General features: G+C 52.1%; 2 protein-coding genes across 2 annotated transcripts; both read right to left on the minus strand.

The window, feature by feature from the left end:
• Positions 1 to 4,670: 4,670 nt before the first annotated feature.
• LMLN2 (leishmanolysin like peptidase 2) lies at positions 4,671 to 7,400 on the minus strand. Its single transcript, XM_044925546.1, is given in 7 exon segments — positions 4,671 to 4,837; positions 4,840 to 4,937; positions 5,402 to 5,453; positions 5,545 to 5,640; positions 5,744 to 5,958; positions 5,960 to 6,002; positions 7,286 to 7,400. Coding segments are annotated over 7 exon segments (786 nt in total).
• Positions 7,401 to 14,067: 6,667 nt separating this feature from the next.
• Positions 14,068 to 16,219, minus strand: CEBPE (CCAAT enhancer binding protein epsilon). Its single transcript, XM_006066472.3, has 2 exons — positions 15,164 to 16,219; positions 14,068 to 14,596 (listed from the first exon to the last, which is right to left on the minus strand). The coding sequence occupies exons 1-2, from the start codon at positions 15,671 to 15,673 to the stop codon at positions 14,261 to 14,263; spliced, it is 846 nt and encodes a 281-aa protein (XP_006066534.1). The 5' UTR covers positions 15,674 to 16,219; the 3' UTR covers positions 14,068 to 14,260.
• Between the last annotated feature and the right edge of the window lie 5,326 nt (positions 16,220 to 21,545).

A 21,545-nucleotide genomic window follows, 5' to 3' on the forward strand; every position in this document is an offset into this window, starting at 1 on the left:
CCATAAGTCTCTACTTTTTTTTTAATTGAAAGGCTAGTGTAATGTTGATATACAGAGAAAGAGACATTCTGAGAAAAGTAGAACGTAAGTATAGACATTAGATCAACTTTCCATTGAGTGTCTCTTAAGAAATCATCTCTGCTGTAACCCTTGTCATGCTCCAGGTAGCATCACACCTTCTGATCCCTCCACTGGGCCCCCCGTTGTGCACTGGAGCTCTGGTGAATGATAAAAGGGCAGGAGGTCCCACCTGAAGAGTCGCTTCTTTCTGATAGGCTGTGGTTCCCAGTGCACCCACAGGAAAAACAACATGGGGCAGAATCCCACGGACAGACCTTGGTGGGTCATAAAAGGATTATGGTCTAAAGTAGCCAAAACCTAAAAACGCAGAGGTGATAATGTGGCCTGGAATAATGTCTAGGTGGTGGAGGGTCTTACTTCTGTTTTATTTTTATTTCTAGTTTTTCGAAATTACTCCTATTTATGTTTCTTTTCTTTTGCTCCCTCGACACTCTTTCAGACCTTCCCTCACTCAGAACTGTCTCAGACCCTCTCTCACTCAGCTATTTTCTTTTTTCCTACCTTAGATCTCCTTCTAAATGGTAAGCTGAACAGGAAATCAATAAAAGGGTATACACAACCTGAAATGAATGAGACCAAGATCCAAGACTGCTAGGAATTTACATTGTTGGAAGGAGAACTTGGCAGCAAGGGAAATGACTAAGGGGAAGAGCTAGACAATGGTGTTTAGGCAAGGTGCACTGGTCATGCTTAAGGTGATGACAACCTGGTGCTCCAGTTGTTAGGACTCTGTTTCCACCACAGGGGACCCACATTTAATCCCTGGTCAGGGAACTAAGATCCCACAAGCTAGGCAGCACAGGCCAAAAAAAAAAAAAAATTCCATTAAGAAAAGGGGACTAGGAGTCCTGTGTCCTAGAGATGGGTAAACTCCATTATTGTTGAGGGGAGAGGTGTCCCACAGTAAAAGGCCCCATGTTAGGGATCCTTGTTTTCAGAAATACAACTTTGTATAATCACTGGTGGCTCAACAGGAAAGAATCTGTCTGAAAATGTAGGAGATGTGAGTTTGATTCCTGGGCTGGGATGTCCCAATGGAGGAGGGCATGGCAACCCGCTCCTGTATTCTCTGGGGGATCCCATGGACAGAGGAGCCTGGCGGGCTACAGTTGATGGGATTGGAGAGTGGGACATGACTGAAATGACAGCACAGCAGTCCACAGGACAGTATGTGTATGAATGAGTGTGTAATCAATACAATTTCAAATACCTAGATTCTGGAATTTGAAAGAAGACTTCTTGGAATGTTACCTTACTTGCTGTTACTTGCTGTATTTTATGGTAAGAGTGGCTCCTTCATGATGATACTTGTAGAGGTTTCTTCTGGAGAGTCAAGGTCAGAGCCCTAGGCAGCATACCAACTGAAGGCCCTTGGCAGCCAGATTTCCACATACGCGCAGTGAACACCAGACTAGTGGTAAGGGGCTGTGGATATAGCACCTAAAAGGACTGATCTTTCTTTTTTTTTTTTCTGGACACTTGGATCTCTTTATGGAAGTATAATCCCTGAAAGAGTATATCTCATGAAACAGGTGTGCAATGAATGGGAAGGTCTTCAGAGGAGGGTTATGAAATAAAGGACTTCAGCATTCTCCTTGGCCTCCTGTATAAATCCTTAGCCAGAAGCATCTCTTTACCTGCTAGTGCCTTCTCTGCTCACTAGAACCTGTAGTACTGCTTCTGTCAGTGTTTCTCACTTTTCCTTCCCCAGGGAGTCTCCCGGAGGCCCAACTAATCCAATTCAATCCAGGTCTCGGATTGAAAGACTTACAGGTTTGTAAGTAATAGCATTGGTAACTTCATTAGTCTAACACAACCAGCACGAGGGACAGAAGATCATAGTAGCCAGGTGTCTGCAAGGAAATACATAGCAGGGCACAGTTATAGCCTCAGTTACTTACTCAAGCCCTCCTTCTAAGGAAAAGGTTCATTCTAAATCAGTCATGGACTCAGTAGGGTACTTAGTAAAAAATGAGTGAACATCAATACATAAGCTACAGTGATAATGTTGTACAGCACAATGTATAGAGCCAAAATTGTATAGTATCTTTAAATGGAGTATAATCTATAAAAATATTGAAACACTATGTTTTCAAAGTTGCTCTATGTACCTGAAACTAAAATAGTATTGTAAAACAACTATACTCCAATGATTAAAAAAGAAAAAAGATGTACATAAAAACACGTTGTGTGGTACTACCATAAGAGCACTTCCAAACTTTTTGCCAGTGTACCACAGCTAGTCCGCTTCTGATACTCATCTGAATAGCCTTTCCTGGAAGGCATGGGGCCCAGGATGCTCCCTCCACCTGCAGTTTGTACACTGCCCTCTCTATGCATTGATGTAAACAGCAGCAGCCAGTGAGCTCTGCTTCCTTGACTTGTGGCATCTGAGAGGGATGCCTGGTCTTGTCCCCAGGGAGCAGCTGTGAAGTGAGGTTGGCAAGGAAGCACCGACTCTAGGGATGGTAGATCTCCCCATGGGGATTCTCGGCCCCAGGTGGGAATCCATTTCCCTTCTTTGAGCATTCACTCTGAAGGGCAGGGCAGAGGGTAGAATAGTGTTTGTCTAGATGCCTCAGAAGGAGATTTCTGTCCAGGCCATCTCTGTTTCATTCCACTTTCTCTAGTCCAGCCACCCCACTGACCAAGGGCTTGAACCTGCAGGGGCCTCCCAGCATGGGGTCTGGGGGGCAGCTTCATTCATCCGTGTGCAGGTAGTGGCAGCCCGGTCCGCTGTGTGTGGGGGATCATAGAGTGACACAAGGGTGACGGCCAATTGTGCAGTCCCTCAGCCCCTCAGCCCCGCAGCACATGCACATCAGCCAGTACAGGAGAAGCCTGAGGCACCATTCCCACAGGTGGCCACGGGGCTCAATTCCGGGCAGGCCCGGAGAGGCAGGAAGACAAAGAGGCCTCAGAACAAATGAATCCCCCAAATTCCTCAAGGACAGCCATGCTTACAGTTTCCATTCCACTTTAGCAGCAGATAACCCCTCCCCCCAGATGACTTGAGTCATGAGTGCCCTCTGCAATTCTCCCTTATTTCTCACCCGGCCCCATAACAGCACCTCTGCAATGCTGTGATTGACCTGGTCCCAGCCCCAGTCTTTTTTTTTTTTTTTTTTTTCAAAAATTTACTGATCTAACCTTTTGGCTGTAGTAGGTCTTCGTTGCTACACAGCTTTCTCTAGTTGCAGCAAGCGGGACCTACTCTAGTTGCTGTGCTCAGGCTTCTCACTGTGGTGGCTTCTCTTCTTTCAAAGCGCAGGCTCTAGGCACACTGGCTTCAGTAGCTGTGGCTCGCAGGCTCTGTAGAGTTTTGGTTCAGTAGTTGTGGAGCACTGGCTTAGTTGCTCTGTGCCATGTGGGATCTTCCTGTCCTAGGGTTCGAACCAGTCTCCCTTGCATTGGAACGTGGATTCTTAACCACTGGACCACCAGGGAACCCTCAGCCTGAGTCTTTGAAGGCAGCAAGTGACTGGGTCAAGCCTAGGACATTGGGTGCTGTCATAGGTAGCAGTCATTTACAGTCCTGGAGTAGTCGGACCTCCCAGTGTAAAGACAAAGGGCCCCACGGGAGGAGGTAGCACTTGACTGCTCCCTCTTCCTTCCATGACCCTAAACTGTTCTTATTCTCACCGCTTCTTTCAAGGAAGCACCCAGTGAGCTTCCTACAGTTCCAAGTGCTTGGCCAGGCTGTGGTGGAAAGCAGCTGTCCCCACTCATTTCACCTTGTCACTTGCTTTGTAGAACAGTTCTCTCTAAGGCTGAAAGGAGAGATGGTACATGAGAGGGAAACTTCAGAAGGGTGAGGGAGAGTTGGAAGGAAGGGGCTGGTGAGATATCAGTGATTCCCTCTGGCTGACGTGTGGGGGGACCTTGCCCTCATTCGGACAATCCCTCCTTCCATGTCTCAAGGGGCCATCTAGAGAAACCCAGGGCATGGAGCAGTTCACAGAGTGTGGCCTGAGGACACATCATGCAAAGTGAAGGGACTGCAGCAGGATGGACCCACACTCTCACCCCTCTGCCCAATAGGGTCTTCCTAGAGCTTGAGAGGCACCTTCTGTTCCACCCTGAGGAGGTCCTTCCACTTCGTGGGAAGCTGAGTGACCTGAGCCCCCTCCCTCAGCCTGTCTGTTTCTTCCTATTCATCATGCAGCAGTCACCACGACCATGACACTGTGGCTGAGGCTGGAAAATGCAGGGTGCAGTAGACAGTGGTATCAGCAAGGGGCCTGTCTTCTTAGTCCAGCTGGCAGCAGGCAGTGGGGGCTATGATAGATGAATATTCATGGGCCAGGTCAGGTTGGGGGCAGAAAGGAGGGGACTAGGGTAATGCAGAGCTCTCCCTGAAAAATGGAGGCCTAGGAAACTTGGCAGAGGTGGTGCTAAGGGATGGTGTGGGAGGTTTTCAGTGCCCATCCAAACTTCATCAGCATGCCCCCAAGTTACCCCAAATAAGCATGATTTTTTTTTTTTTTTTTTTTTTTGGCTGTACCATGCAACTTGTGGGATTTTAGTTCTCCCACCAGGGATTGAACCCAGGCCCTCAGCAGTGAAAGCACAGAGGTCTAACCACTGAATCACCAGGGAATTCCTCCAATAAAGCACAATTTAATGAAAACAGCTTGTATGCTCCCTTTCTTTCCCATGACATCTAAGATTGAGATGCAGAGCCAAGAAAAGGGATTTGATTTGATCCTCCCCTCTTGGTGGCACTTGGAAGTGTGGGCAACGCACACATACAGGAGAAATCAGTGTTTTGGATCCCTGGCCCCCCTTTCTGGATAGGTCAGCAGTGGGGTTCCTGCCCTGATCACAAGGCATAACCATGGAGATGGGCATCAGGGGTATGGTAGGGAGTGAAATGTCTCATCTAGCTTAGTGGTTGGGCTCGGGAGAGGATGACAGGAAGCTGGGTACCAGGATAGGAGCCAGAGGTGGAGCAGTTCAGTCTCTAGTCTGATGAACTGAATGTCGTCTAGGCAGATGGTTAGAAGAGGGAGTCTTCCCCCCGCCACTCCCCACCAGTCTCTGATTTAATAAATTGCCAGAGGAGAGGGGCTCAGGAATCTGCCCTGGTAGGAAGCGCATTAAGTAATTCTGATGCTGGTGGTGTGGAGAGGTCTAGATAGGCTGCTGCTGCTAAGTCGCTTCAGTCGTGTCCGACTCTGTGAAACCCCATAGACGGCAGTCCACCAGGCTCCTCCATCCATGGGATTTTCCAGGCAAGAGTACTGGAGTGGGGTGCCATTGCCTTCTCTGCTAGATAGTCTAGAGGTCTTTAGTTCCCCAAATCTGAGAAATCATTCTCACCTTCACCTCCAAGCAAGTCTCTCCTTCATATCCTGGTTTCAAGAGGCTGCGCCTGACAAGAATGAACAGCTGTAGGTGAGCTGGAGACATTTCTGGGTGTTCCTGAAGCAGTACTGTATATGCTGTCAATCACATGAACTTAACTGTGGTAGTTTGGGGTGTGTGGGTCTCCCCAGACAGCATGACAGTATTGTGCAGGGTTTGGATTCAGAAGCAGGGGTCCTTGCCTTAGAGGGACTTAGCAAGATGGGCAGTTTTACCTCCACATCCTAGACATCCCGTTCCTTTTCTGTGTGGTCTCCCTGCCATACCCTTCTCTGCCCCTTTAGTCTTCCTGTGCTCTTCAGCTTTCTCTCTCCAGCCTCTGTCCTTGCTGCCAGGGCTCAGGATTCCCCTCTTACCTCATCTCCTTCAGGATTCCAAGCTCCCTCTGATACAGGATCTCCACCATGGCAGGTTTGGGTTTGGAGGGGTTGAGGATCCTGGGGACCAGGGAAGGTGAGGGAGAATGAACAGAAGTTTGGGGGAAGTTGGGAGAAAGGCCCGAGAAGGCTCAGACTTCTGTGTCTCATCATGTAGACACCTGCCTGAGGCAGCCCCTCAGGAGGAGTAGCCCCCCAGGAGGAGTAGCTCACCAGAAGGAGAAGCCCCCTAGGAGGAGCAGTTCCCAGGAGGAGTAGCTCACCAGAAGGAGAAGCCCCCTAGGAGGAGCAGTTCCCAGGAGGAGTAGATCCTCAGGAGGAGCAGTCCCCAGGAGGAGAAGCTCCCAGGAGGAGTAGATCCCCAGGAGGAGCAGTCCCCAGGAGGAGTAGATCCCCAGGAGGAGCAGTGGCAGCAGCCACATCTTATAAACGTCTCTCCATAGCCTGCTCTGGATCTAGCCTTCTGTTCCCTTCTTCCCTGCCTCACTTACATCTGGCTTTCTTCTCTTTACCATCTCAAAATCCCCTCCACCAAGCTTGAGTTTTTTTTTTGTTTGTTTGTTTTTTTTTCAAGATTTGAGTGTTGTTGACTAAGTCTGTAATTCCTGCTAGGAGATCCAATGTGAACTACAAGGGCCAAGCAGCAGCCCCCACCCTTCCCCGCTGGGGTTCCAGAAGCAGAGCTGGAATGGGGCAGTGTTAATTCCTGAGGCCTCAACTGACCTTTCCAAAGAGAAGCCTACTTCCTAACTCTCTCCTAACCCTCTTGCATCTCAGCCTAAGTTCCTGTCATTCTGAGTGAACAACCTTGAAACCTCAGAAACAAAAAATTGGGATTAGTATAATGGTGTATGTGGGGTGGGGGGAGGGGCATTCTTTGCTCCATAGATGCTTGCCTGTTTCATTGGAGTTGGACAAACAAGGCTCCTGCACTCCACTAGCTCCCAGGTCAGTACAGGGTGAACTCTAAGCTGTAAGACTTAGGCATCTCCTCCACCTGTGTAGAGCGCATGGTGCTTGCCATTTAAACACATGTGGGTTGACTAACATCACCTATGAGAGGCTGTTGTGTTAGCTTTGTGAGGCTTCATAGAAGCTGCTTAGAGGCCTGCCCAGAGGAAAAGTAAACTCTCAAAAAACACTAATAGATGTTCAAAGATGTTCAACATGTGTTAGAGGGCATATTTAGAGGACTTCAGTTCTTCCTTTGAGACACACCTAGTCTTTTTTCTCCAAGTGTCAGAAATCTTGTTTTTGTTTCCCCCTCCTCCCACCACCCTGGCCTGGCTGGCCCAGTCTGGGGAAAATCCTCAGGGTCAGGGCTTGTGGAAGGGTTCAAGGTCTCTGCAGCTCTGGAGGTTTTCTGGGCTCTGGCTGCCACAGCTCCTAAAGCGTTGCTGCCCCCTTCTGGCCTTACGGGGATAGGGCGTGCCCTCTCCAGGGAAGGGGTTCATCCTAACTTCTCATAAGCTTGCACAACTTCAGACGTTCTAACACAAGCCGCACAGGAAACACGTCATATTCCTTTGGCTGGAATAACTTCATGCTGCCTTTGCCTGGCAAATCCTTCCTCATCTTTCAAGATCCAGCTGAGAGGTTTATTTGCCTGTTGAGACTTTTCTTTAGTTCCCCAGGCAGTGTTAGTTTGCATATCCTCTATTCTCCAAGGGCATTTCCTTCACATCTTTGAAGTAGTGCCTATTATTATATTCTCCTGACATTTCTTTTTGTGCTTGTTTCCCTGTCAGACTGTGGGTAGGGGCTGAGGCTGATTCATCTCTGCATCTCAGAAGAAATATGAAGTAGGTGTGGAGGGATAATGGAGGCGAGAAAATGGAGGGGGTGTGAGTGCTTGGTTATTCAGTCATGTCCGAATCTTTGTGACCCCATGGACATAGCCTGCCAGGCACCTCTGTCCATGGGATTTTTTCAGACAAGAATACTGGAGTGGGTTGCCACCTCCTTTTCCAGGGGATCTTTGACCCAGGAATCGAACCCATGTCTCCTGTTGTCTCCCGCATTGTAAGTGGATTCTTTACCTGCTAAGCCATTGGGTTGAGCCACTGGGGAAGCCCAAGATGGAGGAAGGAAAGTGTAATGAGGCAAGGAGAGGAGGAGGGCAACAATCCTGTGATTGACACTTCCTTTGTGCCCAGACATTGTTCCAAGCACTTTAGACTCAGGTAATCCTTTTGACAACCTTATGAGGTAGCTGTTATTATTACCCCATTTTTACAACCGAGGCAAGATGGGTAGGTGGTATCCATGGGATTTGAATCCATGTATTTAGGCTCCTGAGCACAGGCTTTAATCCACCATGCAGTAGCTTTTCAGGTGCCCAGTGTGGAGGAGAAATAAAGTGCTGAAAGGAAGAGGATGAGAAAGATAAGGGTGCAGAGAGAGAAAGGGGTAAGGAGAGGATGAAGGTGTTAAGACAGGATGGAGTTGGAGAGGATGAGGATGGAGATGAGAAAGAGGGCATGGAGGTGGGAAACTAGATGGGAAGGGGACATTGATGGAGGGTGGAGGTGGGATGTGGGTCATGGGTTGTAGACAGAAAGTGAGGTTGAGCACAGAAGTCATCCTAGGTAGTGTCATCCACCTGGGTGCTCCGTCCAGTGCAGTCACCTCTCAGTTCCTGCATCCTCTCATCTTAACATGCCTCTCCATCCACCTTAGCAAGCCCTCCCCACTCCCACCCAGGGTTAGACCCAGGCCTTATCACTAGAAACTGCAGTACCTATGAAATAACTGAATCAAACATCCCACTCTCTGATATGATCTCCTTTCCTTATGGTTTGTTTGCTCAAGCTGGCTTACTGCCGCTGTTCTAAAGCTCACTGAAGAACCATGGCCCTTCTTGTCTCTTCACCTCTTCTTATTCACCTTAGGTTCCAGATTCAAAATAAAATCCCTCCCCTTCCCTGTCTGTCCCATCCATCCTGCCTCCCTGGGTGAGCCCCATGACCAGATGAACCCATCTGTCTTGTCCACACTTGCTCCCAAGTAGGTAAGGACCCCTGAAGGAAGTCCCTCCAGAGGACAGACTGTTGTCACCTAAAATTGTCATCATTGACTTCAACTGGCCACTCACAAGATCAGAGATCTCAGCTCCTGCTTCCACTGTCAGCAACTGGGATTTTACACCTTCAAGCCTCTTCCTTGAAGCTTCCTACTAAGTCACTTGCAATCACCTCTTCTTTCATAGTGAAAACAGAAGCGCTGAGAGGGGGACAACCTCGGTGGACTCCAGACCTGTTTGGGTCTGTGTCTGCTGCTGTGTTTCTCCTCTTTCACCTTAGGAGAGAGGAAATGTCTTCTTCGTTTGGAAGGTGGTTCCTCCCCGGGATGCTCTGCATCCCCTCAGAGCGAGATCTGGCCTCAGCTCTTCTCTGACCTCACCTCTCCCGGTCAGTCTAGTCTGTTTCCCACCCTAGCATCTACCAGTGAGTGGGAAGGTCCTGCTTGGGGAGCTCCTGCCTCTGCTGGGAGCCCTGTTTTGGCCACAGTGATTCCTACTCACCTTTGAGGTGTCTGCTTACATGTTACTTCCTCCAAAAGCCTTTCCTGACCCTCACTTTTAAATCAGATTCTCTTATAAGCATCTGTCACAATCACACTTTATTTCTGTCCCATAGCACTGCCTGCAATTTAGAACCATCTGTTTATTGGCGGGGGTATGTTTGTCCGTCCCCTTTGTGAATCTGTAAACCCCACAAGAGCAGGGACTGTCCTTGCTGATCCTATAGCTCCTAAAACAAGCAAAATGCCCAGAGGGTTGTAAGTATTGTTTGAGCAAATGAATGAATGAGAGTGCTGAGAGAGAAGGGAGGTGGGAAGGTAGATGGAGAGTGAGGGGAAAGGATGGTGATGAGGACAGGGTGCAAAAGTGAGGCTGGGGATGAAGGGGAGAAGAGGAGGGAGAGGACAGGCAGAAGGGGTCCTCATACTGGGTCTGGTTAAGGCTTCCAGACCCTGAGTAGGCTTCCCTGGAGCTCTGTCTCTTGGCCCTGCTGCCTGTAAGGTTTGAAGGCAGAGCCAGTGGGCGGGACTAGACTTTATCTTGGGGCGCAGCCCTAACCTCAGATGGTGACAGAGCTGGAGCCAGCAGGGGTTTTGCAAACCGTCCCGATTGCAGCAGGCCAGCAGTCTCACTCGGGACGGCGGGTGGGGCCTGGGCTTATCTCCCGAGCGCAGTCCTAACCTCAGATGGTGACAAAGCGGGAGCTACAGGCGTTTTGCAAACCGTCCCGATTGCAGCAGGGCTGGATGGTCTGGCCAGGGGTGACAGTGCTAGGTGTGGGGAGCAATCGGGTTCTGGACAGTTTGGGGCTTCAGCGTGAAGCTCGGCTTGTGGGGTGTGGGGATCCATGCTATGTACGGCTTGCCTCCACCTAACTCAGATCTGGGTTTCTGAAAGAGAAGGGGAGGTTCCAGCTCTGCATGGGGGGGGGTCTCTCCCTAGTAGGAAGCCTTCCTTCTTCCAAGTCCTAGAACTCGTCTGTTGCTCCATGAAGTCAGAATTGATAGCCAGGTGCAGCCATTTTCCTCTGAAAATACCCATCATTTTCCCATGGAGTAGCCTCAGGGAGTTTCTGATGGGCCTCCTCAGTGAACTCATTGGTGCTTTTCTGGGGCCAAGCCAGGTCTGCTTATGAGGGCAGCTGACAGGCCAGCCTGGAGTCCTGTCCAGGTTGGATCCTTCCCATTGGGGACCAGCCCCAGCTGAGTCCTGAAAGGAAAGATCTGCCCACTGATGGTGACAGGAAGTGACCGTCCCGGAGGAGTGCACAGGCCCTGGCTACTGTTGCCTCAGCATCTCGCATATGGCCCCCTCCATCCCATGGTCCCCTCACTGGCTTGGGGCAGGGGAGGGGAGGGGGTGGAGGTGAAGAGGCCCCTTTCCACCCCTACAACCCCAACCGGGATCTTGCAACACTGGGATGGGGGCCCTGGGGGCCCGGGCATGTGGCAATCCGTGGGGGGTGGGGTGGGGAGGTGTGCACCAAGCAGGGGGAGCAGCTTTCACAAGCAGCTGCCACCGCCACCTCGGACTGACCTTGGCAGGCTCACCTTGGACAACTTCCTCCCTCTTGGTGGTATGTCCAACATCCTCCCTTCTCCCCCTTCCCTGGGACCGATCTGGGCTGTCAACTTAGGACTCTTACACTGGTCCCAGTTTTGCTCATGAAGGAAAAGTGAGCCAAAGTGTGGATTGTAAAGCCAAGGGAACACAAGTGTGTGCGCTTTGGACCTTGATTTGCTGGTTTTCAAAGTTCCCATGCCCTTGTCCCAGGACCTTGTACCTTCCCCAGGCAAGGGTGAGACTAACCGCCCTTCTCGGGGGTGCCTTCTTTCTGCCCTCTGGACACAGGCATCTCTGTGGCAGGGTGGTGGGGGAGGAGGGGCTCGGATGCAGGGAGCCTGCTGCTTCAGAGGGGATAAAGACTGTCCTGGAGGGAGGGCGGTGCAGTTCTGGCCTATTCTTCTTCCATGTTTCCATTCAGTCAGCCTCACCAGCTCTCCTTGCTTCTTCTGGACCAGGACACCTCACAGCCTTGGCATTTGCTCTCCCCCTGCTCCCCTCCCCCTCAGTTTAGCACATCTACCTCCTCTAGGATATTTTTAAGGTTTCAACTTCAGTGTTACCTCCTCCTGCTGTGTTACCTGCTGCAGGAGTGGTAAGCTCCAGCAGCAGCAGAGAGCCATCACCCTCCCAGGCTGTGAGGCAGCTGCAGAGTCCTTGTCCTGTCCCCAGGCATTAGGGGTTAAGTACCTGACTTCAGTCTCCTGCGGCCCACAATCTCCTGCACTGCCTGAACACAACAGGTGGAGGAATTATTCAGCTAAGAGTTGGACTTATCTTGGTCACTACAGTGTCCTCAGAAACTTGCAAGGGCCTGGTATGAGAAAGATGCTCAACAAATACTTGTGGAATAATTTACCAAACCAGTTGAAAAACCTCATTCCGAAAGTGTGACTTCCGGCTACCTGTCTTCTCTCCGGGATATGATCTGTCACAGAGGATTGCAGTGTGCCCACCACTCTGCATCAGGCAGGGCCCAGGTATGCGCTTCTCTCACCTGGGGCTGTGGCTGTCCTCCAGACCCCGTGGCAGGCACCCGCCCCGGGGAGCCCTGGGTGCTGGGGGCTGGGAGGAGACATGATTCAGAACTGTGGGAAAGAAATTGGACAGATTCTGAAGCAACCCAGTCCCATCACCCAGCGCCTTGAACATCAGTCCAGGGGCAGTGGTCTTGAGCTGAGAGGAGGAAATCCGGAGGTTGAGTCACTTACCATGCTCTGTACAAACCCCCCTTATGCAACCCATCCCCCTGAGCTGAAAGGAAGGTGTGGGATTCTCCCAGGCATCCACTGAGATGGGTGCCTCCTTCTTCCCAACTCAGGTAGAATAAACCATCTAGTGAGGTTCAGATCTGTCTGTCCAAACCGGACCTGGGGCTGGGGGATCCAGGGCACAGATGTAGGGGAGATGGTGCCTGAGAGGCACGGAGGCAAAAGCAGGAAAGAGACTGAGTCCTGGGTGGGGTAGGCACGGTGCACGCAGATGTCTGCAGTGTGGAGGCTCTGACCCAGGGATGTGGAGGTAGGGGGAGAGAGAGAGGACTGGGAGGATCTACACCCCAGACTCTCTCCCTCTCTGAAGGTTATTCCTTGATGTCTAGGACTGCTATCTCAGCAGCGGCCTGTAAGTCATTGGTGACCTAGGAGAGACTGTAACCAGCCTGTATAATCTCTCATGTCTCTGATTCTATCCGACAATCCTTGATTACTGACTGAACGGGACCCGTGTGCCCTGCACTGTTCCATATGCCTCCAAGGGGAGGGTGTGAGTGCAAAGTAGAGAGACAGGTGCATGTATGGAGCCAGCAAAGGGCCTGGGTGAGCTTCCGGAGAATGCCTCTTATCCCTCTGGCCCTCAACTATCTACCAAATGTGGCTCACACTATCTTCTTGTCTGAGGGCAAAGCCTACCAGATGATCTCTTGAGGTTGCTTCCAGCCCCTTTGAGATCTGTGATTTTATGGAGCTAATTTTGGCTCTGCCCCTAACCTATCTCATGACTCTATGAGTGAGTCCCTTCCCTCTCTGAAGCCTCAGTTTCCTCACCTGCAGAATGAGAAGTTTAGATGAGATCTCTGACGTCCTTTCAGTTGTAGCAAAAGGAAACAATAACAAGTATTCGTGCTCACCATGTGCTAGGTACTGTCTACGAACATACATTACTACTCCTCCCATTTTGCAGATGTGGAAACTGAGGTACAAAGAGAAGTAACTGGCACGAGGTCACACGACTAGCAAGTAGCGGACAGAAATTCAAACTGAGGCTATCAAGCACTGTCGAAGTATGCCTCTGAGGCTAGAGTTCTATGAAAAAACTGCTTTCCACATGGGGTTCATTGCACGGGGAGGGGGGTGTTATCCTCCTCATTATCAGTTTTCTCGTATACAAACAGGTCTTGAGGCCTTTCCCAGCTGATTCGTTCCCCAAGCACTCAGATTCTTTAAGGAACCTACGCCCTGAGGAATGGAGGACAAAGGTGGGCACGGGTGGATTGGAAGCATGGGGGTCTGTCAGTCTGGTAGACTGAAGTTTGGGAACTGGGGAGAAGGGATTGAGTCTCAGATCAATTGCTGCTGTGCTGATGTGCTCAGTCATGTCCAACTCTTTGCGACCCCATGGACGGTAGCCTGCCAGGTTCCTCCGTCCATGGAATTTTCCAGGCAAGAATACTGGAGTGGGTTGCCATTTCCTTCTCCTCAGATCAATTGCTGAGTGACCGTAAATACATTAGAGCCATCTGGAATTTTCCCTTGATCTCCTGGGGCAGGAAGTCCCAGAGCTACACCTCAAGGTGAGAGAGAACAGGGCTAGTGTCTGCAGGCCTGGGCAGGAGGACCTGGAGATACGGAGATCTCCCTGCAAACCACAGAGCTCTGCTAAGGGAATGTCCAGAGGCCACTCCAGGTCCTCTAGGGTGGGAGTAGAGTGGGCCGGGTCCAGGGAGAGAAGAGCAGCGAGACAGATACCAGGCCTGGATGTGTGGTATACTGGGGGACAGCTATGGGCAGCTTGTCTGCTGAATTTCCCAAGTGTTTATTTGGGCCTGGAATCAAGAGGTATACAGACCTAGCCTCCTGCATTCCCTGCCCGCAGAGCCTCCATCACACACACACCCACACACCCACACCGGCCCAGGCCCAGTGCACAGCCCCAGCACCGAGTCATATGCAGTTTTATTCAGCCACAGAATCATCATGCCGGGCCTGCCCTCCTCCTTGCCACCTGCTGCCACTTGTCCATGGTCTCTCTCTGGCTGGGCCTGTGAGGGGCTCTGGGGCCCCAGCGAGAGTGGGTGTCCAAAGGGTCAGGCTGAGCTCGGGAGCTGGGGCCCACAGTCTGCCAGGTGGGCTCAGCTGCAGCCCCCCACGCCCTTGATGAGGTTGGCGGCCTCAGGGATCTGGCGGAAGAGGTTGCGCAGCGTGTCCAGCTCCTGGGTCAGCTGTTCCACGCGGTTGCGCAGGCGCTCGTTCTCGGCCATGTACTCCAACACCTTCTGCTGTGTCTCCAGGATGCGCCGCTTGGCCTTGTCCCGGCTCTTGCGCACCGCGATGTTGTTCCGCTCCCGCCGCAGCCGGTATTCCAGGCTGTCTTTGTTCACCGCCTTCTTGCCCTTGTGTGAGGGGCCTGCTGGGGAGGGCGCCTTGAGGAGCGGGCTGCAGGGGGGCGCGGCAGCGGCCAAAGGGGCCTGGAGGGGTAGGCACGGAGGGAAAGGAGTGAGGGTGTGGGGCAGGGATCCCACCAGCCGGAACACACGAGGGGCGTCGGAGGAATGTGGGATTCAGGGCTAGATCCTGGCCCCGTCAGAACGACCACCGCCCTGCCAGCGGCACAGGATCCGCTGCTTGGACCCATACTGCCTTTCATGTCCCCCACACGCTCTGAGGCCATTTTCCTTCCATCTGTCTTGAGTCTCCAGTTCTACCCTCAGCAGGCATTTCCTCTTCTAGAAGCAGGAGCCAGCACAGAAAGGAGAGGAGGGGGCTGGTGGGCAGCAGAGAAGCTGGAGGGGGATGCCCTTAGATCAGGGCAGGCCAGCTGGTCACAGAGACTGCAGGACACATGGATTCCAGCCACACAGTGGGGCTTCAGGTGGGAGTGAATTCACAGAGAGGCCAAGCGGGGTCATGGCTGGGTGGCGAGCACAGAGGGCTTGGGTGGGTAGATTTCACACAGCAACACCACACACAGACCCCGTCCACACGGCCTCCCTCCAGCCCCTGGGTGGCAGGGAGGAGAACTGAGCTGTTCTTACCTTGAGGACGCGCAGTGGCTGGCTGGGTGACGCCAGGCCTGGGGGCAGGTGCATGGCTGTCTGCCCACAGTGTGCCACTTGGTACTGCAGAGGGTTGTAGCCGCTGCGGCTGGCCCCCCGGCTGCCCTCAGGCCCCCTAGGCTCCTCCTTCACGGCCACAGCCCTGGGGTCGTAGCTCCCTGGGCTGCTGTAGATGCCAGGCCCCAAGGCCTTCCTGTCGGGGCCGAAGGTATGTGGGGGATAGGTGAAGGGCCGGGGGTCAGCCGGCAGGTAGTGGGGGAAGGCAGGGGTCCCGGGCCCCTTAAGGCCTCGGGCCTCAGGGGCCGGCTTCACGGCGAAGAGGTCGGAGAGGAGCTGTTCTTCCCCAGACTCGATGTAGGCAGACAGGTCGATGGAGGCCTCATGCTCACACATGTCCCCCAGCTCCCCAGGCCCCGCGCGGGCCCCTGAGAACTCCAGTGGCTGCTGGCCAGCGCGGGGCTCGCACTCGTAGTAGGTCCCGTGGGACATGGCCGGCCCGCCCCCTCGGCTCCCCGCCCCTGGCCGCCCCGCTCTTGGGGCACCCTCCGGGATGCTCGTCTGTCTGCCCCCTGCCCTAGATCTGCCCTCTCCGATCTCCGCCGTCACCCACTCCTGTGTGGTCTCTCTCCTCCCTCCTCCGCTGTTTCCTTTTCCTTCCTCTGTAGTCAATGCCTCTTTTCTCTTCCCTTTTTTCCCCTCTCTCCCTGGGGTGACTCAGGGAGGGGCAGGGCGCACCCCAGAGGGAGGGATGTAAGCCTTAGAGAATCGGGGCCCCTGGCCTATTTAGCAGATGGGGGCTACTCTGGTCAGGCTCCAAGCCAGGGTTCTAAGATGCCCGGGAGCCAATGCTTCTGGGAATGTCTCCCCCTCCCCGTCGAGTCCGGGGGGGTTCCAGAATCCTTGTTGAGGGCAACAGCTCACTCTGAGTGTCCTCCTCCCTCTGACTTCCAAATGTCCTGTGCAGAATGAGTGCCCAGTCAGAAGGAAGAGAGGAACCTTCTTCCAGTGCCGACCCCCAGCCTGATCCGAGCTCCTCCCTGGACACACCTCCTTCTCAGTACCGTCCGCAGCAACAGTGCTGGGCTCCACCTACCCCCAGAGCCACCCTGTTCCTTTTGTAGACCCACCTCTCCAAACCACTCTCCTGGGTGCAGGCCAGGGGTGTTGTTTGAGGGGTTTAGGAAGTAGTGATGGGCTTCCCAGATGGCTCAGTGGTAAAGAATCTGCCTGCGGTGCTAGAGATGCAGGAGATACAGGTTCGATGCCTGGATTGGGAAGAACCCTTGGAGGAGGAAATGGCAACCCACACCAGTATTCTTGTCTGAAGAATCCCATGGACAGAGGAGCCTGGTGGGCTACAATCCATAGGGTCACAGAGAATCGGATACGACTGAAGCGACTGAGCACACACACACACAGGAAGTAGTGATAAGTCTGGGACCAAGCCATACACTAGGATCTGTCTTCTGCAGCAGAGCAGCCTCTTTAGCTAAGTTTTGCATGGGGTCTGTGCAATAGCCCAAGCCTTCACATGTTTCCAGCCCAGGCTACCTCTAGCAACCTGGCACTGTCCCTGACTGCCCTGTCTTGGCAGGGCTGGTCAGGGCTTGGGCTCCACGCCCCAGACCCTGGCAGCCTCAGCAACAGCTGCGCTCCTCTGGTGTTTCCAGCGCCTGGCCTGTGCTGCCAGAGCCTTGGGCTGGCGCTCTGCCCTGTACAGGTCCTGAGGGCTCTGCCCGTTTCCTGTGGCCGGGCCGCAGGGCTCAGGAGCTCGCTGCAGCTTGGTTTGCTCTTTTTCCTTCTGCATGGCCGTTCTCTGACCTCGATGCGTGTCTCTCGGGTCCACTTCCTCTTGTGAGGCTTGACAAAAGCCTTCTCTTTTGTCATCACCTCTTCCTGAGGCTGTGTTTCAGGGTCTCAGGGAGAAGCCCACGGCTTGCTCTCTGCACTTTTGGTCTCAGACCGGGCCCCTCTCCCTTCCCTTTTCTCTGGGAACTCCCTACTCCCTCCTGTCAGAGACACTGGCTTTTACCTGTCGCATTTCATCTGCAAAAGGGACTATGTTGTTGTTTAGTTCCTAAGTTGTGTCTGACTCTTGCCATCCCATGGACTGTAGCCCACCAGGTTACTCTCCCCATGGGATTTCCCAGGCAAGAATCCTGGAGTGGGTTGCCATTCCCTTCTCCAGGGGATCTTCCTGACCAAGGGGTTGAACCTGAGTATTGGCAGTTTAATCGGGCAGGCAGATTCTTTACCACTGATCCACCTAGGTTCAGTGAAAAGGAAAGGACACGTAGAAATGTGTCACTGATTCTTTTGTCACCAGCAAGTGCTGTGAGTGCCCTGTGGAGGCCAAAGGTTTTGTAAATTGGGCACAAGGGCCAGACCTCAGTGGTGTAAATATAGAGGGGCTGTGTACCATATTGCTGTTCAGGCATTCAGGTGTGTCTGATTCTTTGTGACCCCATGGACTGCAGCACACCAGGCTCCCCTGTCCTTCACTACCTCCTGGAGTTTGCTCAAATTCATGTCCAGTGAGTCTGTGATGCTATCTAACCATCTCATCCTCTGCCACCCCCTTCTCCTTTTGCCTTCAATCTTTCCCAGAATTAGGCTCTTTTCAAATGAGTCAGCTCTTCACGTCAGGTGGCCAAAGTATTGGAGCTTCAGCATCAGTCCTTCCAATGAATATTCAGGGTTGATTTCTTTTAGAATTGACTGGTTTGATCTCCTTGCAGTTCAAGGAGCTCTCAAGAGTCTTCTCCAGCACCACAATTTGAAAGCATCAATCCTTTGGCTCTCAGCCTTCTTTATGTTCCAACTCTCACATCTGAACATGACTACTGAAAAAAATCATAGCTTTGATTATACAGATCTTTGTCAGCAAAGTGATATCTCTGCTTTCTAATATGCTGTTTAGGTTTGTCATAGCTTTCCTTCCAAGGAACATCTTTTAATTTCATGGCTGCATTCACTGTCCCCAGTGATTTTGGAGCCCAGGAAAATAAAATCTGTCACTGTTTCCACTTTTTCCCCTTCTATTTGCCATGAAGTGATGGGACCAGATGCCATAATCTGTTTTTTTTAATGTTAAGTTTTAAGCCATCTTTTTCACTCTCTTTCACCCTTATCAACTATGTACCACATTGAACGCTAAAATAAGATGTGCAGATGCAGGGCTCCCTGCAAGTCAGGCAATTACCCCTCTAGTTAGAGTGCCCCCCATTTCTGTGCATAGCTTGAGGCACTTTCTCCAAAAGCTCTGACCTAGCATGAGGAATCTGCTAGTGTCCAGGAGACAGATCTCCAGTCCCTGATGGGGAGATTTCTACTTTCTCTTCATTTCAGAGGATCCTGTGGCAAACACTACCAGCCAGGAACTGCTTCAGTTTTGCAGCAGTGCCTCAGTTAACCACCAGGTGGTAATATTGATCCAAAATTCAGGACTTGAGTGGTTTCTGTGCTCATGAATCAGGTGAACAGTAGAGGGCAGGCTCCCACAGCCCTGGCAAGGGCAAGACGCCCAGAATGAGGAAGAGAAAACATGGCCGAAATGGGGGTTTGCAGGGCAGTTGCAGGGAGAGTAGGCAGGCAGAGAGGACTAGGGCCAGGCCCTTGTCTCAGTGAGGAGGAATTCTACCCCTCCACCCCCACGATGAAATAGTCATGATGGTTCGGGCATTGCATTTTCTGGTGGTATGCTTTTTCAATCCTTGAAACATACACTTTTCCTTGCAGACCATTTCCATGCAGACCTGTGAATTAAATAGGCAAGTAAGCAAGACAGATGGTATTTTTATCTCTGCTTTATAAAGGAGGAAAAGGAGGCTGAGAGGCTGAGCTGCCCAAGGTCATGCAAGGATGCAGCTTTAACCTGGGTAGGGAGGCGGGAAAGGCAATGGTATAGTTCTAGAACCTGACCCCCCACCCCCACCCCCCTGCCCTGCTGGGGAAGAAGGGATAGGGAAAGGCCAAGCTCAGTGATTCAGAGAGAGCTTCTTTGCCCTCAGCCGGGCACCCTGGGGGAGAGGGAGACTGCGTCTGGCGGGCGAGCTGGCCCTGGAGGAAGCAGGGAGGTGTGCAAATAGGCCGGCAGGAAATGAGAAAGCTCGGGAGCTCAGCCTGGGTGGTAGATAAGCAGTCTCGGCCGCTCACCTCCTGGGCTGACGTCGCCGTGTTTCCCAGTAATCGGGGCGCTCTGGACGTCTCGCGCCTGGGAGGGGGAGGCACTGGAAGGGAAGCGGGTGGGGAGGGCAGTGCCAGCCAAGCGCAGGGGGGTTTCTTGGGTTCGGCGGCGTTGAGCAGGAACAGATAGAAGCCCTCCGTGGCCACCTGGAATCCTTTTCTCCCTGCGGCTGCAGTTGCTACCTGGGTGCCCCAACTGAAACAATGCATCTGTAGTATCTTAATGACTTTGTATCAGGCTTCAGTTCAAACACCACCTCCCTCACCAATTCTCAAAGCTCCTTCCGTCACCTACCGCTAGGTGACCTTGGGCGAGTTACTTAATCGAACTTGTAAAATAGCAGTAGTAATGCCTACTTTGTCGGCTGTTTAAACTTTGAATAAGATAATGTATAGAAAGCAACTGGGCTTAGCCGGTCAGTCTCCTTCCGGCCCTCCTATGACTACACTCTGTGGGGGTTTATCTGTGTCCCCTTGTGTGTTAACTGGCTTCAGTTAACTGTGTGACCCCAGGGACTGTAACCCGCCAGGCTCCTCTGTCCGTGGAATTCTCCAGGCAAGAATACTGGAGTGGGGTGCCATGCTCTTCTCCAGAGACATGCTTCTGTAGCCTTGTCTGAAGCTTCAGTTGGACAAGATTTTTTTTTTTTTTCTAATTTTATTTATTTAAATTTAGACTTTTTAACTTTCCATTGGGGTATGGCCTGTTACCGATATTGTGATAGTTTCAATTGAACAGTGAAGGAATTCAGCCATACATATATGGACAAGCATTTCTGACCTTGTAGGTCCCAGGCACTGCACAAACTTCAGGGACCTGGCCAGTCCAGTCCTGCCTGCAGAAGCTCAGAGCCCAGAGGTATGGGCAGTGATGCTGTGATGTGCACACACAGGTACCATGTGCATTCTTGTCTTTTCCCCCCAAAGACTATTTGCTCCTTAAAGGAAGGTCAGACACCTCTTCAGCTAGGGTAACCAGGCTACCTGAATTAAAATTAAGGAGAGGTGGGTTGACATATATGACTGTTCTTATGGAGACAATGAAACAAAATATTTGAAGTCTGTGCTGACTTGGAAAATTCAAGGGTAAGTTTGCTATTCCCACGGCGCATAGCAAAATCTTGGATACTGTGGTTAGAGAAATATTTATTGACCACATTAATAAATGAATACATAAACAGCTGTAATTTCAGTACTCACCAAAGGCTCCCAAGTTCCCTAAGGTCAGAGCATCTGAAATTCCCCACATTAAAGTGACTGACACAGTTAAGACAGCATAAAGGCCCAGGTTAAAAATAAATGCATGTTGCCTAGGAGGAGACCCACATTTGCCCTTTTGAGCGGGTTGAAAGATCAGCAAGTGTCACCTTACAAAAGAGAGGGGGCTCCCAGGGACAGGTGTCTCTAGGGACTGAGGGGGTTGGACTTGCTGGAATGGGGTGACATGAGGAAGCCTTGGGCAGCCTGGGAAAAGAACAAGCATGTGTTGGGGAACTGGGGGCTCCCCAAGGGTGGATATGAGGCTTGGAGAAGGGCCCCTTGCACAAGACTGGCCTTTGCCCAGCTTGCCCTCACTCTTTTGGGACAGCTGTGGGCTAGGAGATTCGGGAACCCTTTGAGATTAGGTTCAATCTTCTTTTTTCATCCCTCTGAAAGTGCTAAATAAGCTAAGTGACGTGCCCAAGGACACACAGCTGTTTGGTGGCTGAGCTGGGCCTCGGAGCCAAGTGTCTGTGCCGCTGTGAGTGGCAAGCCTCCAGCCTCAGTCTAGAATGCCAGCCACAAAACAGTTATGCTGGGGCCAGGCCGGGACTGGGAGTGGAGGCATCTTGCCCGCCAGTGTCCTCACAGTGTCCCAGATGGTGAACAGTGATGTCCTAACACCCCCCCACTCCGCCCCCGCCGCCTCCACGTGTCTGTCAGCAGAGCCAGCTCTGGAATGATGCAGTCTCAGGACAGGCTGCAGGAGGGCTGCCCGCAGAGGAGGGACCGGATCTAATCCTGTCAGCTTCCTCCAGAGATTAACCTGGAGCACCAGGAGGTACTTGTCCTTACCTCGACTGCTTCCTCCTCTTTCCTGGTCCCTCAGTCCTCCTCTTCTTCTACTTGGGTGGCTGAGTGGACCCCACCTCACCTCCCAGTCCCTCACATCAGACCTCTGGCATCCAGCTGGGTG

Source organism: Bubalus bubalis, chromosome 11 (assembly GCF_019923935.1).
Source record: "Bubalus bubalis isolate 160015118507 breed Murrah chromosome 11, NDDB_SH_1, whole genome shotgun sequence".
Classification (NCBI taxonomy): domain Eukaryota; kingdom Metazoa; phylum Chordata; class Mammalia; order Artiodactyla; family Bovidae; genus Bubalus; species Bubalus bubalis.